The 17,083-nt window shown below is 46.2% G+C and overlaps 1 protein-coding gene across 7 annotated transcripts in view; it reads right to left on the bottom strand.

Annotated features, from left to right (window-relative positions):
- Positions 1-2,502, bottom strand: part of LOC137426952 (sterol regulatory element-binding protein 1) — a 45,574-nt gene extending 43,072 nt beyond the window's left edge. For 2 of the 7 annotated variants that reach the window (XM_068116006.2, XM_078778832.1), the window contains exon 1: positions 1,640-1,939. Coding sequence is in view for 2 of the 7 variants with exons in the window: in XM_068116004.2 (XP_067972105.1) it covers positions 2,383-2,398 (16 nt within the window). In the remaining 5 variants the exon portion in view is untranslated. Of the gene's footprint in view, positions 1-1,639; positions 1,940-2,118; positions 2,202-2,382 lie in introns of those variants that run through there. The other 5 variants (XM_068116007.2, XM_078778831.1, XM_068116005.2 and 2 more) reach the window with 5 other exon arrangements.
- Positions 2,503-17,083: the final 14,581 nt, after the last annotated feature.

Here is a 17,083-nt window from a genome sequence, read left to right as displayed (position 1 = left end):
GGACGTGCCCGTACGTGGGTGCCCGTTCCTTGCCAAAAAAAAAAAAAAAAAAGTCTTCGCCCATGCATGCATGGGCGTGCCCGTAAGTGCGTGATGTGACCGTACAATGAATGTATCGTCCCGACGCCGCAGCTCGGATGGCGCTGCAGTTAATCGGGCCTGTATCGGCAGAGTTATTATAAACGTGTACTACAATCGATCGTACCTTACAACAATCAACACAGATTGCAACGTCAAATAAATGAATACGCTCTCAAATGTGCCGTCCGAGGCAGCGTCTGCTCGCCACGTTCAGCATCAGTACGTCGTCACTATGACTATCCGTAAGTCCGGAAGTGACGTCCTCATTTGACTGTCCGGAAGGTCGCATATCGCAGTTACGATGAATCGCAAATTAGTTTTAATTAGTTTTAAAACATAGTTTAACGCCAACATAGCGCCAACATAGTTTGCCAACGTGAAATAAATGAATACGCTCTCAAATGTGCCGTCCGAGGCAGAGTCTGTTCGCCACGTTCGGCACACGTGATAGCTCGCTGCTCTCTGATTGGTTGAATCGTTTTTTGGACATAGCTCGGTAACTACTTCTCCGATTAATATGAAACCTTGAAAAGGCACATCCTCAGGTCCCCAGCAATATATCTGGCAAGTTTCAAGTATATCGGACCCGTGGTTGTCGAGAAACCGGTCACAGACAAACATACACACACACATACACACACACATACACACACACATACACACACGCATACACACACACATACACACAGAGATTACTGGAATTATAGATAGATGGCGGTTATTACAATACATAACTCTTTTCGAAAGGATACACTACTCAAAATGGCATAAATATGGCTCACCAATCACATATATCTTACTCTGATCATGACAGATGTAAGTTTTACTACGTCCTTGACATGGTAAATGTAGGTTTTGCCACCAAAATCAGCTTTATACCACATTCGAATCCAGATTTATTAAAGAAATAAACCTTAAATGGCAGCCATTTTGAAATCCAAGATGGCTGCCCCCGCAACACTTTCAAATTTGCCAACATGATTTTTTTTGTGTTTTCTGGTACCTATATAACATGTTTAGACAGGTGGGATCTTCTAATCATTCAGTGCCCACGGGATGACATAACCCCCCTGACTACAGCCACAGGCTGCGCATCCTCTGTCGATCCAAGTCTTTTCCTGGAAAAGAGCGACTCGCAGTCTACAAGGCCTTTGTCCATTGTTCAATTGAGTACTGCTCTCCGCTATGGGTTGGAGCCCCAGCATCGCATCTCTTTCATGGATTATGTGCAATTCAAAGCTCTCAACGCTATTGGAATCTCCTGCGATGACATGTAACACAGGGTCTGTTGGTTTCACATCAGGCAGGTCGGTCGCCTCTTCCATCCGGTCTTGCCCCAAAGTGCGATGAGCAAACATTTTTCTTTCACCAGCCTGATGTTTTAGCCTTTGAGATAATCACAAATCATATGCCTCATGGGACCGACCACCTCACCAATGACGGTCATACACCATGAAGCACTTCATCAACTTTACACTCAGCAATCCAGAGAATTGGAGTCCTTCTACATAATGTGGGTTGGCAGGATGGTCTTTGCTCTAGAGGTTCGCACACTCACCTCTAAGCTGTCTAGCCTGGGTTTGAATCTCAGGCAGGGTAATTCATCAATGTGTGTGCCGTTCCTCCGATGGACTGGATGACTGGGCATCCCATCTGCTGGCATTAGTTGGTGGACGTTAAAGATTCCTTCACGAAGAGTTGGCGAGTCATCGGCGACATCCTGAATAAATTACAAATTCCTGCCCTAACTACTGCTGGGAAGGCAATGGAAAACCACTCAGTATAACTCTTGCCAATAAATTGCTGAGGCAGCACCTACAATCTGTAACAGGTATGGTACATCAGAATCAGAAACAGTAGGCCTGCAAATCCAAGTATTGGGAATCCCGCCATCATCCACCCACATTTCCTGCCCCTTTTCCATATGCTTCAAACATTCCCTCTCCTCTGAATCCCCCCTTCCTTTGCTCTATCACCTTCCCAAACACTTCCACAATCTTCTGTCCATTCCATCCTTTTTAAAATGTATCCACCCACCTCCACCTGGTGGTACATAATGCGCAAATAGTCCTGGGCTATTGCTCAAAATCCTGTGGGATTGTTGACGCCGATTGACTTTCCTGTTGAGCAAACAATCACAAAGCCGTTGAGAATGATCAGAACACGGATCGTATGAATTAACCCTTTCGTTGCTGAGATTATAAGTATAATGTTACAATAACCCATTTACCTGTATACCTAGTAGGAGTAGAATACTTTCCCTCTAAAAGTACTCCTTTGTAAACAATTTTAAACGCTTACCTTCAAGACCTTCCATGGTCCGAACACTTCCACAGTGGGAGGGAGGTAGTGGGCTTGTCAATGAGTCCAACTCGGGCACGGTTTTATCGCAAGGCTGGATAATGTGTCACAGCCAATGGCAAGAAACTTGGCACGTGAGGAGAGGGTGAGGGTCCGGCCAATGGAGATAATGTGCCAAGCTCGATTGGAGGAGAGCGTTTGCTGTGAAACGGCTCGAGTAACTCTTTGGGGTCATCTATTTATTACGTACCGATGGGAGCATGGCTGGCTCCTGTTATCTATACCAGAAGAGAGATGTCTGACCGACTGTCTGTCTGTCACCATTTTTCTCAGGGATGGCCAAACATATATTCGTCAAACTTGAAGATGTTCATCAGTGAGTGACAGGGAGTGTTTTAGGCCAAAAAATTTTTTAAAAGGTCTTTGGAAATGAAAAAAAGAGTTGGAATTCATTTAAATCACTCTATTGTGCTTTTGTAGCTATGTGAGAGGTAAATATTATATGATCCCTGACCCCATTCTTTAGTAGGTTCAGGGAAGTGTTTTAGGTACCCACAAATAAATAGAATTTTTTTTTTCTTCCTCAAAATGCCAACAGGATTATAAGAGAACATTGCAATGCTGGGTATCCCTGCTATTACAGCGCATAATAAATAAACATTCATTGAACATCTATCGAGGTATACACATCATTCATTGAGATATATCGAGGGAAACACATCATTCATTGGCATATATATCGAGGGATACACATCATTCATTGATATATATCGAGGCATATACATGCCTCGGGATACACATCATATACATGCCTCGGGAATCATATATCGGGGGATACACATCATTTATTCAGATATATCGAGGGATACACATCATTCATTCAGATATATCGAGGGATACACATCATTCATTCAGATATATCGAGGGATACACATCATTCATTGACATATATATCGAGGGATACACATCATTCATTGACATATATCGAGGGATACACATCATTCATTCACATATCTAATCGGGGGATACACATCATTCATTCAGTTATATCGAGGGATACACATCATTCATTGAGATATATCGAGGGATACACATCATTCATTGAGATATATCGAGGGATACACATCATTCATTCAGATATCTAATCGGGGGATACACATCATTCATTCAGATATCCAATCGGGGGATACACATCATTCATTCAGATATATCGAGGGATACGCATCATTCATTCAGATATATCGAGGAATACACATCATTAATTGAGATATGTGGAGGGATACACATCATTCATTCAGATATCCAATCGGGGGATACACATCATTCATTCAGATACATCGAGGGATACGCATCATTCATTCAGACATCCAATCGGGGGATACACATCATTCATTCAGATATGTCGAGGGATACACATCATTCATTCAGATATATCGCGGGATACACCTAATTTATTCAGATATATCGAGGGATACACATCATTCATTCAGATATATTGAGGGATACGCATCATTCATTCAGATATATCAAGGGATACACATCATTTATTCAGATATGTCGAGGGATACACATCATTCATTGACATATCTATCGAGGGATACACATCATTTATCGAGATATATCGAGGGATACGCATCATTCATTGACATATATATCGAGGGATACACATCATTCATTCAGATATATCAAGGGATACGCATCATTCATTGACATATACTAGGGCATTGCCCGTACTATATCTATATCTAAAATTATATCCCCCCCCTCTATTTACATGAAATGGTTTGGTCCAAAGCGAACGGCTTGCGAGTACGGTGACAATCCCCCCCCTCTATTTACATGAAATGGTTTGGTCCAAAGCGAACGGCTTCCGGAGTTTGGTAAAGAAATCGCCATCGCGTGCACAAACGCGCAGGAAAGCGAATGAATCGCAAATTCGTTTTTATTAGTTTTAAAACATAGTTTAACGCCAACATAGTTTGCAAACGTGAAATAAATGAATACGCTCTCAAATGTGCCATCCGAGGCAGAGTGTGTCCGCCACGTTCGGCACACGCGCTAGTTCGCTGCTCTCTGATTGGTTGAATCGTTTTTTGGACATAGCTCGGTAAGTAATTGTCCGATTAATATGAAACCTTGAAAAGGCACATCCTCGGGTCCCCAGCAATATACCTGGCAAGTTAAAAGTATATCGGACCCGTGGTTGTCGAGAAACAGCGGTCACAGACAAACAGACGTACAGACGTACAGACGTACAAACGTACAAACGTACAGAGATTACTGGAATTATAGATAGACTAGGACGTGCCCGTACGTGGGTGCCCGTTCCTTGCAAAAAAAAAAAAACTGCAAAAAAAAAAAAAACTGCAAAAAAAAAACAATGGTTTGGTCCATTCGCAACGACCACAGAACCCCCCCCCCTCTATTTACATGAATGGTTTGGTCCATTCGCAAAGCCAAAGCGAACGACCACAGAACCCCCCCCTCTATTTACATGAATGGTTTGGTCCATTCGCAAAGCCAAAGCGAACGACCACAGAACCCCCCCCCCCCCCCTCTATTTACATGAATGGTTTGGTCCATTCGCAACGGCAAAGCGAACGGCGAACGGCTAAATCGCCATAGCTCGGTAAGTACTTGTCCGATTAATTTCAAACCTTGAAAAGGCACATCCTCGGGTCCCCAGCAATATACCTGGCAAGTTTCAAGTATATCGGACCGGTAGTTGTCGAGAAACAGCGGTCACAGACAAACGTACAGACGTACAGACGTACAAACGTACAGAGATTACTGGAATTATAGATAGATATCAAGGGATAAGCATCATTCATTCAGACATCCAATTGGGGGATACGCATCATTCATTCAGATATATTGAGGGATACACATCATTCATTCAGTTTTATCGAGGGAAGCACATCATTTATTCAGATATATCAAGGGATACACATCATTCATTCAGACATCCAATCAGGGGACACACATCATTCATTCAGATATATCGAGGGATACACATCATTTATTCAGATATATCGAGGGATACACATCATTCATTGAGATATATCGAGGGATACACATCATTCATTGACATATATATCGAGGGATGCACATCATTCATTGAGATATATCGAAGGATACACATCATTTATTCAGATATATCGAGGGATACACATCATTCATTGAGATATATCGAGGGATACACATCATTGATTCAGATATATCGAGGGATGCACATCATTCATTGAGATATATCGAGGGATACACATCATTTATTCAGATATATCGAGGGATACACATCATTCATTGAGATATATCGAGGGATACACATCATTTATTCAGATATATCGAGGGATACACATCATTCATTGAGATATATCGAGGGATACACATCATTTATTCAGATATATCGAGGGATACACATCATTCATTGAGATATATCGAGGGATGCACATCATTCATTGAGATATATCGAGGGATACACATCATTTATTCAGATATATGGAGGGATGCGCATCATTCATTCAGACATCCAATCGGGGGATACACATCATTCATTCAGATATATCGAGGGATACACATCATTTATTCAGATATATCGAGGGATACACATCATTCATTGAGATATATCGAGGGATACACATCATTCATTGAGATATATCGAGGGATACACATCATTCATTGAGATATATCGAGGGATACACATCATTCATTGAGATATATCGAGGGATACACATCATTTATTCAGATATATCGAGGGATGCGCATCATTCATTGAGATATATCGAGGGATACACATCATTCATTGAGATATATCGAGGGATACACATCATTTATTCAGACATCCAATCGGGGGATACACATCATTCATTGAGATATATCGAGGGATACACATCATTCATTGAGATATATCGAGGGATACACATCATTCTTTGAGATATATCGAGGGATACACATCATTTATTCAGATATATCGAGGGATGCGCATCATTCATGCAGACATCCAATCGGGGGATACACATCATTCATTGAGGTATATGGAGGGATACACATCATTCATTGAGACATATCGAGGGATACACATCATTCTTTGAGATATATCGATCGATACACATCATTCATTCATACATCCAATCGGGGGATACACATCATTCATTCAGATATATCGGGGGATACACATCATTTATTCAGATATATCGAGGGATACACATCATTCATTCAGATATATCGAGGGATACACATCATTCATTCAGATATATCCAGCGATACACATCATTCATTGAGATATATCGAGGGATACACATCATTCATTGAGATATATCGAGGGATACACATCATTCATTGATATATCTATCGAGGGATACACATCATTCATTGACATATATATCGAGGGATACACATCGTTCATTGACATATATATCGAGGGATGCACATCATTCATTGACATATCTATCGAGGGATGCATATCATTCATCGAGATATATCGAGGGATACACATCGTTCATTGACATATTTATCGAGGGATGCACATCATTCATTGAGATATCTATCGAGGTATACAAATAATTCATCGAGATATAACGAGGGATACATATCATTCACTGACATATCTTTTGCAAAATCCCTTAACATTTTCGTATGTTCTAAATAGATGACCCCGATATCCTGGAAAAATCACCTAAGCAATCAGAAAAGTTACGCATTAAGGGGGAGATTGTGGACCATGCCAAAAGGTTCGTTAATCATCCAGAGAGCCATTATGACCTGTTATAATCCATTGATACATCGTATTAGTCATTACCCCTTTCATTTATAGGGATAGGACCCATGCTCAAGGTTATTAACAACAATTGTCATTTGAGCATGCAAATACACTCGGGATGGGATTCGACAACTTGGAAGGTGGAGCATCTTGCCCGGAGAGTACCATTACGTTTGCTGCACTTTGCATGTTACCTTGTGGACGTTGCATTAAGGTGTATCAGAACAAAGGAGTGATTATATATGCCACTGTGTGGTTCAGACAGTTTCCCTTACTTTGATGCCAATTGGCATGGCATGTGTGGTTTCAAAATGGCAATAGACGGTGCGCTTTGCCAAGGTTAGGTCACCCAAAATGCCTGTGCTAGCGGATCAGGGGACACGAGAGGGGGTGCAGCTTTGTCTGCATTATGGAAACTAACATATTAAGAGAGATTGTCATGCATTTCAAAACGTCGACTTTTGTTTAAAATTAAATTATAAATACTGTAATTGAACTATTATGGAGAAGGGTGACTTCTCGTGGTTCACATCCACTTTTCCCCAACTGGCCACCGTACGTGTTGCGTATGTGTGGAGTATGTATGCATGTCTGCATTTTTAAAATTCATTTTCTCGGCAACCGTTGGTCCGATTGACACGAAATTATACATTACGAGTGCCTCCACCTGTATAATTTTTTAATTCATAACTTGACGTCATAGGTCACGTGGTAAGACACCATCTTGGAAAAACGTTACACCTCCATATCTCTGAAACCTCTCCATGGAAAAAAATAGAAGCATAGCTCATTGTCAAGTACTCCCCATGGGGAATAAGATATGTCAATGATGATGTCATCGTTGCTTTCATTATGACGTCATAATTCAACAAGTACATCACTTTATCTGAATAGTATTAAATAAAATTTCGCTGCAACTGTTAGTTCAATGGACACAAGAGGTTGACCATAGGAGCCCCTCCTCCTATATAAATCGGGGGTTTTCTCCCCCGAGCGGGGTTTCCCCACTATTGCCGTCATGGGGTTGCGTGTTGAGGTGTATATCCATGTTAAGTTAGCTTTATCGTGGTGTTTTTCCAAGGCCGCTTCAAATAAAAAAAACTAACGATAATAGTGTGGCGGCCACGAAAGCCCACTGGCGTGGTGACATCATTCCGTGCACCAAGTGGGCGGCGGCCACGCCCGAGGGGTAGGCGTGGCCTCAGGATATACACTGGGCGAGCAGCCCGGAGCGTGCCAGTGCTACAGTGAGCTCTTTTAATAAAGACTCTTAAACTCACCGCGTTGTCCGCTTCCTTCTTGTTGTGCAAGCAAGCGCGCGTAGCACCACGCTTCATTTGGTGACCCGGACGTGATTTGTCTGGCATGGCCTCCGGAAGGCCGTCTGCGGCTGGACCAGGACGTGCCTCGCGTGCCAGCGCGCGAAGGTGCACCGGCATACCCAGGCCCCATTGGCCCCGTTTACGGTGCCAGCACGTAGGTTCGACCACGTGCACGTGGACCTGGTGGGACCTCTGCCCCCCTCGCGGGGTTTCACCCATGTCCTTACCATGGTGGACTGCACCACCCGGTGGCCGGAGGCCGTGCCTTTGGCGGCGACGACGGCGGCAGACGGCGCGCAGGCGTTCATCGCCACCTGGGTCGGCCAGTTCGGCGCCCCCTCTGACATCTCGTCCGACCGCGGCCCCCAGTTCACCTCGGAGCTCTGGGCCACGGTCGCGCGGGGGCTCGGGGTCCAGCTGCACCAAACCACGGCCTACCACCCCCAGGCCAACGGCCTGTGCGAGCCGTTCCACCGCTCGTTGAAGGCCGCGCTCCGGGCCACCCTCCGCGACGGCGGCTGGGTCGACAGGCTCCCCTGGGTCCTGCTGGGCCTCCGGACGGCGCCCAAGGAGGACCTGCGCGCATCCGCGGCGGAGTTGGTCTTTGGACAACCGCTGCGGGTGCTGGGCGAGTTCCTCCCCGACCCCACGGCACCTTGGTCCGTGGCGCAGGAGTGCTCCGCGCTGCAGGAGACCGCCCGGAGGTTCGCCCCGGTGCCGACGGCGCACCACGGGCACCCACCCACGCACGTCGCCCCGGAGCTTCGCACAGCGGAGTACGTCTTCGTCCGCCACGATGCCCATCGGACACCACTGCGGCCCCCGTACGACGGGCCTTTCCGCGTGCTGGAGACCGGGGTGAAATACTTCACCTTGGACATCGGCGGTACTTCCGACCGCATCCCGGTGGATCGACTCAAGCCGGCCCACCTCGACGTGGACCACCCACCGCCGGTGGCTCGGCCCCCGCGTCGGGGCCGCCCCCCGGCAGGCGGGCCCACGGCACTGCCCAGCAGCGCCGGCACGCCGCCCCCCGGTCCGGCACCCATCCCGGGTACAGCCGGGGGCATCCCAGCTGGCATCCCTGCACCCCGGACGCCGCCTGTCGCCAGAGGGCGCTTCGGCCGGGTCATCCGTTTGCCCCGCAAACTGGCCCTCCAGGTGCGCGGGAATTCTGGGGGGGCGCGTGTGGCGGACACGAAAGCCCACTGGCGTGGTGACATCATTCCGTGCACCAAGTGGGCGGCGGCCACGCCCGAGGGGTAGGCGTGGCCTCAGGATATACACTGGGCGAGCAGCCCAGAGCGCGCCAGTGCTACAGTGAGCTCTTTTAATAAAGACTCTTAAACTCACCGCGTTGTCCGCTTCCTTCTTGTTGTGCAAGCAAGCACGCGTAGCACCGCGCTTCAATAGCATAATATTAATGTTATTACAAAACAATATTAATACCAATAATATCCCACTTCCCCAAGGGGTTTTTCTTCCTTGAACAAACATCGAGGCAACGTTTATAAATAGCTTATCATGGTGTTTTCATGGGAGCAATGGCACAACGGCCTCCACCAGAAGTAAAAATATTATATAAATAAAAAAAATTCTCCTATGACAGCATCAACTATGCACGCTATTTGTCCGCATATTGGCTTGAGATGTGTAGCCTTAGAAATGATCATCCAGACATCAGTGATGAGTTAGAGAAAGGAAAGGTCGTCGCTCAGAGGCAGCAAGAATATGGCTTTTCTCAGGTTGCCTGTGACCAGGTGATAGAACAGACAGCCAACTGTGATTCCAAAACCAAAGGAGGTCTCACTGGATTCAGCATCAACAAAGGAGCTGCTCAAAGATGGACTTTGACCCAACATGAGAGAGCTGGGATTAGCAGACAGTGTGAAGAAATGGCATCATAAGGTCTCGAATGGCATAAGGCATCTACACGGTCTCGAATTGAACTGGATGAATCTAGAAAAATGCGAGATGAGAAAGATGTTAGAAGTGTTGTGGATACCATTTCCAACATAGTAAATCCCTTTGATTCTTCCTTGGAACCGATCAGCTTTTTCACATTACCTCAGGGAAAGTTGCATCAACATCTGTGGTGCAAGATCTCCAGCAAGCGCATGAGAAAGGAGAAGCAGCATTTCAGACGTTTTGTGAGAAGCGACTCCAAGCCTCAGATATCGGCTTTCATGATCCCGTCACAAAAATGAAATTGAAGACATTCAAGGAAACAGGAAAGGCAGCGGTATCAAAGGTGAAGGGTAAAGAGATCAATCTCAAGGCTGACCGGAACCTTTTTGCCAGGATTATGGTGATTGGTACAGTGCGGAAGCTGGATATTGATGAGATGCTAACTCATTCACCGAGTCCTTTGCCCTTGCCACTTGCAAACTATGACGGACCACTCAACAAGACCAACAAAGCAAAGCTCTTACACTTTCTAGAGGGAGCAGTAGACCCTACTCCTACCATCGGTGATATCCCAATTGATTCAACATGGGTGTGGGATGCTATGGCATTGATTCAAGTTCTAAAGCCACCAGGAACATTTGGCCAGCTTGCTGATCAGGCACTATCAGTCATAGTGAGACAAGCCAAACTGGATAAGTCGAAAGTGGTGTACTTTGTTCCTGATAGATACCATACTAACAGCATCAAAGGTGGTGAGAGAAGTAGTGGTCAGTAGGAGGAATACATGTCAACAAAATCTTCTCTGCTGAACAGAAGATACCCAAACAGTGGTCAAAATTATTGTCATGTGGCCAGAATAAAGAGAATCTTTTACAGTTCCTCTTTGAATACTGGTGCAGGAATGCAAGGGAAATCATTGATGATGTAACACCAATCGTTGGACATGGCAATGAATGTCATGCTCTCCGTCAGAATGAAATGAAAACCGATCTTGAAGTAGTAGCCATCCAATGTCTCTTCACCAATCAAGAAGAGGCAGACACTAGACTGTTATTGCATAGTGCATTTGCAGTCAGATCAAGTGATCATGTTGTCATTCGCAGCCCAGACACAGACGTATTTGTGTTATGTATTGCATTCTGCCAGGATATTGACGCAAAACTCTATTTCCACACTGGAAAAGGAAAGGCCACACGCACAGTTGACGTCCAGCATATCTTTCATCACTTTGGAAAGGAGGTGTGCTCTGCTCTGGTTGATTTCACTGCTTTTCTGGATGTGATTCAGTCAGTGCCCTGTTTGGTATGGGGAAGGTGAAGTCTGCAAAGATCTTGATATCAAGTAAAGAGCACTGTGTTACATTTGAGAAGTTGGGAACATCTTTTGAGGTTTCTGAAACTCTGTATACAGGACTGGAGATGTTCACTTGTGAACTCTATGGCCAGAATGGCTGTGTAGATGTGAACCAGGCCAGGCGTCAGATGTTCAAGACTGGTAGATGTGAAGAGAAATGTTTGCCACCCAACAATGATGCATTGCACAAACATATCCAACGTGCAAACTATCAGGCAGCAATTCATAAGCGATGTCTTGAGAACTTGCCAAATATTCCACCTCCAACAGATCATGGATGGAAATTTGATGGTGGTGAGCTAGCGGTCGATTGGATGGGACTTCCCCCTGCACCTGCAAGTGTTATGAAGTTGGCACACTGCTCATGCAAGAAAATGCAGTGTTCACAAAGGAGATGTTCTTGTTTGGCTAACAAGGTTCCTTGCACAGACCTGTGCTCTTGTGTAGGATGTTAAAATGTTTCACTTTCACCAGATCAACCTGAACGCAATGAAATTGACACTTCCGACTGAGGATGAATTGTAGCTTGTTCTTGTCTTTCGTGTATTTCACAAAAGCAATGACGACTGGATTTTTCTGTTAAATTATATATCGATATATATATATTGTGGCGGGCACAAGGGGCAATAATTCCGTGCACCAGTGGGTGGCGCGAGCGTCCATGCGGGGAGCGAAAGCACATGCCCCGCCTTTCGACAGATCGGCCACGCCCGGGGACTAGGCGTGGCCTCGGCACATATATGCGGGCTCTAAGTTCGAGCCCGCCCAGTGCTGAAGTACGAGCTTTGAATAAAGACACTTTGTTATACCAACGCGTTGTGGCCTACCTCTCTGGCAATCGAGTCATGTGTGCATAGCACCACAATATATATATATATATATATATATATATATATATATATATATATATACATATATATATATATATATATATATACATATATATATATATATATATATATATATATATATATATATATATATATATATATATATATATATATATATATCTGTATACATAAAAAAAAAAAAAAATATATATATATATATATATATATATATATATATATATATATATATATATATATCGATATATATATATATATATTAATATATATATATATATTGTTACGGTCCGCGGTTAAGGATGTTGTTTGCCGAGCGGAGGCACCGCGACCTAACAGTTTCCCCGATTCACCCGATTCACCCAGACGTTGGCCGTATCGCGCCACAGATATTCAATGTGGAAAACTCTAAAGCGACCGAATGCAAAGAGGAAGAAGAAGACGTACAGAAGAGTAACGGGATTTATTATTTACACGGACAAGCAAAAGGAGCAGTCACGGTTATTTACAGGGGATATGAAAAAGCAGGTGACACAGTGAAAATACTAGCTTATACAGACTTAATTAACTACCCAGGACAGAACAAACAAAGACGACTCACACGGGGAATGATGATAATAGGGATGGCAGGTGGATGGCTGGCGGGATAGGGAGGTCCAACTGGTCCTGCAGCACGATCGGCTCGTTGGGCAGCCGCCGTTCCTTTGCGGCCCTGCTCCAAACTGCTGTCCAGGCCCCCCGCTGCTGTGGCCGCTGCTGCTGGCGAGCAAGGCGACGAATAGCAGGCTTTGTGCTTCCCTGGATGATCTCCACGCAGCTCAGCCTTGGACCTTACAACTCAGCTCTCCTCTGACGACCCAGCTCTTTGCTTTTTTGGACCTCACAACTCAGCTCTTGTCATAGCTCATCTCCTTGGGGAACGTCCCACGGCGGGTTATATAGGCCCCGCCCCTCAACCTTCGCGAACCTCCTTGATGTTTCTCTCCACACCCTCTCCAAGTCCAACCCCTTGTTCGTGGTTGGTTGAGTGGGGCTGACTCACTCCTCCCCTCTATGACGAGGTGGGGACCCGCCTTTCTTTCCCAACCCTGCCTCGTGGCCAATGGCGGCAATTGTTGGTTGGCAATGCGAATGGCAATTGTTGAAAGGGGAAATGGAGGTTTTCGGGAATGGGAATGAAGGGAATCTATCTTTTTCCACTTGGTGCAATGGAGTGTCATGTTAATGGAAGACAAGGCCTTACCCTAAAACACATAATAAGGATATAAACTACTGAACAAGGGTATTATAGTGTCCTTCAATGGATGCTTTATGGAATTAACTACCGGGACGCCCTTTTAACTTTTACACAACACTGGAGGCAGGAGGCGCAGAATAAACAATAATAATAATAAAGCACACAATAAAAAAAATACAATCCTCATATCCGCAACACTGCACCCTCCTCCTCTTAGGCACGACCCGGGCCTACAACTTTAATTTAGTGTGACACGTAGGTGTAGTTCCCTCTACTTTTAACCTGACCCTGAGTGTGACAGTTTTAAAACATAAATAAATATGTCCCGCTGCTCCATTGCACCCTGCCTAACAGACTCACGCCCACAGCTAACCGAATTGCGGAATGGTCTTCAAACTACACACTGACGGTGGGGAGCATTATTTACAATGACGCTACTTTATTTACAATACGCAACCCAGGACCTGTGATTGTTCTTTCTGGGGGGTAGACAGTCTGCTCTGCATCAATGCACCATGAAAGCACCCAAAAAACGCACCAATACACCCTCAGGCACCAATCGGTGCACAGTCATCATTGTTCAATGAATAAAAAATAAAAACAACAACCCCTAACCCTGCAGGTGGTCTCTTGCTCTTCGGCTCCCTCTGCTGGCTATTATTATTTCTTCCATTTGTTGTCTTTCTTTCATTTTCTTACTGGCGGCCTATTTGCAATAAAATGAAATGCACCCAACGTGTCCATTTTTATTTATTTTATTTATGGCCCACAGGGCCGACTAGTGTGGTTCACCTGTGGGGCATCGGTGCCCTGTGGCCAAGGTCCACCAGCAAGATTTCGGGCCTTCATGGCCGGTTCCAGCAGAGGGCCCATGCCCCAACCCATGGGGTCCATAAGTGGTGCTCGGCCACAGTGGTGTGGTCCATAATGTGGTGCATCGATGCAGACAGCTGGTTCTGGGAGTTCCGGGCGCACAATGGCGGACTCACGCACGCTCCCCTTGGCGCCCAGTGGCGCTCAGGTCCTCATGTGGGAGACAAGGGGGGAAGACAGATGAGCGAGGGGTAAGGTCACAAGGGTACACATCAATAAGGCAATGCAAGGTGAAGTGCGTACGGAGAGCGAAGTGAGAAAGCTCGTCCCTACCGTACGTCACCCCCCCCTGTCACCTACACTACCCTTGCCCTTACCCCATATGTACAACAATCTACACATTTACAAATCCGTCGCTACCGTCACGTCTTCCCCATATTTCTTCTATTCCAAATTCGTCACCACAATCCCTCTGTCCAAAATTTGCCATCACCCAATTCATCATCAATCCTCATAAGGAGGAAGAGATGGAACATCAAGCACAATGTCACACCCACGTCATGATGCGTCTCACAATCCAAACATTTGCACAATAAAAATAATAAAACAACCTGGCATGGTGTGGAGTACCTGTCACCTCAGGTGAGTGGATGCAGATGGTGCAAGGAGATTCTTCATCCTAACTATCCTCTAAATGACTTTAACACACTTTACACTACCCGGGGTCTTTCCCTGCCAATCCATTGGCCAACTTACACGATGGGTTCTAAAAACCAATTCCCATTGACCAAACTGTGGTGCTTCTCAATTTGGGGTCTCACTCCCCCGATCGTGCAAGGTCGCCCTTGTGCAAGGTCGCCCTTGCACAATTTCTGGGCTGGGGCGTGTAGCTCTCCCAGCAGGTCTACCCACCTGCACACCTCCACCACTGTAGTTGCCACCCGAGCTTAACTGCTCCTTAACCTAACCTATCTACTGGGGAAGGCCCCTCCTGGCTCTGTCACCCCTCGGTGCCCTCTGGCACTGGGCTACCCGGGTCCGTCCTCCGGATCCTCGGGCCCCATCCAGAACAACTCTACCGGCTCCCAGAGCCCACCTGCGGCCTCACCTGGCCGACATCCTCACAGTGGTGGAGTGCCCAAACCAACTACACACACTAACAGGCTACACGCCCAGCCATTTTCACAACACTAATGCACCCATCCAAATACCATTCTTTCACCCGCACCACAGATGCCAATATCCAACCACACTTTACCTGTTCCCTCTACCTAACACTTACACTACCCGCCCCGGGTATTCGTGATGGGGGTCCATCCTTCCCCCATTCACACCTTCGCACCACCCACTCCACTCCATAGTTTCCACCATACTCACTCCACGACCATCCATTCCAATACTCCATATACTCCAGACCATTTATTCCATAGACCTGTTCTCCATTCACCTGTAGTTGCACACCTGTGCAATCATACCTGGTGCCACCTGCACCCTCCTTCCTTCCTGGACCATTTGGTCAGCACAACTCACAATCACCTTCTCTCACTCATACACTGCTCCATACCCCTGTTCAGTTGCACACCTGTGCAATCACACCTGTTCCTTACACACTTTTCACAATACACTTCCAATCCTCAAACACACGGCATCATCTCATCTAACTACTCCCCTCTGAAACTTGCGCTTCCCCGTCGCCCCTTACATTATTGCGCTCCCTCGTCATTATCATCCACACTAATCTACCTACGTCCCCACTACAGGTATCCTTGTCACTACCTAACCTTAACGTTACCGAATGTCAATCTCTAGGGCCCTACACATTATCCAAACCCTCCCTCGGCGAGCTTACACTGCCATAAACCCCATAACCTAGTGCTCCTTTGCCCCCGATGTGAGGGATGGTGGATTGGCCATCCCATCACATGGGGCATCTCTCACCATAAATTTTGCTCGTCCAAATCCAACAAATCAAAAATTTTCCAATTACTGCCAATTCTACTCACTATTCTAAATTTCGTATCAAATCACTATCACTATCACCATCATCACAGTCCACTCACTAGTGCCTCTCGGTGCGCCAATTCACTTCCACAGCCCGGCTTCGTAAAGCCGAGCAATGAATGCGGGTTGTTTGGTGCCAGCGGCTGGATACGTCCCGCATTCGGTGCAGGGACGGGGGCTTACCCGGGCCGAGATCCCACGCACCACCTCGGCACGGAGCCATCCCATGGCCCGATCTCGACCTGCCGGAACGCCTCAACAAAAAGGGGTCGCCATGACGACCCTTCCTATCGGGCTGCCCGTTCCGCCTAGCGGAGCACGGACGCGGCCGTTCCAAGCGCGGCCCAGCGTGGATCACGTACGGCGGTCCTTTCGAACCCGCCGTGGTTCGGATCCCCGCTGGTCCTCGCGGCACGCGAAACCCGGCACGCACCGAGGGCCCGATTCGGCTATAAGTCGCTCT

Source organism: Myxine glutinosa, chromosome 5 (assembly GCF_964187855.1).
Source record: "Myxine glutinosa chromosome 5, kmMyxGlut1.1, whole genome shotgun sequence".
In the NCBI taxonomy this organism is placed as follows: domain Eukaryota; kingdom Metazoa; phylum Chordata; class Myxini; order Myxiniformes; family Myxinidae; genus Myxine; species Myxine glutinosa.
The sequence above is the reverse complement of the archived record's forward strand: the minus strand, read 5'-3'. Positions and strand labels throughout refer to the sequence as shown.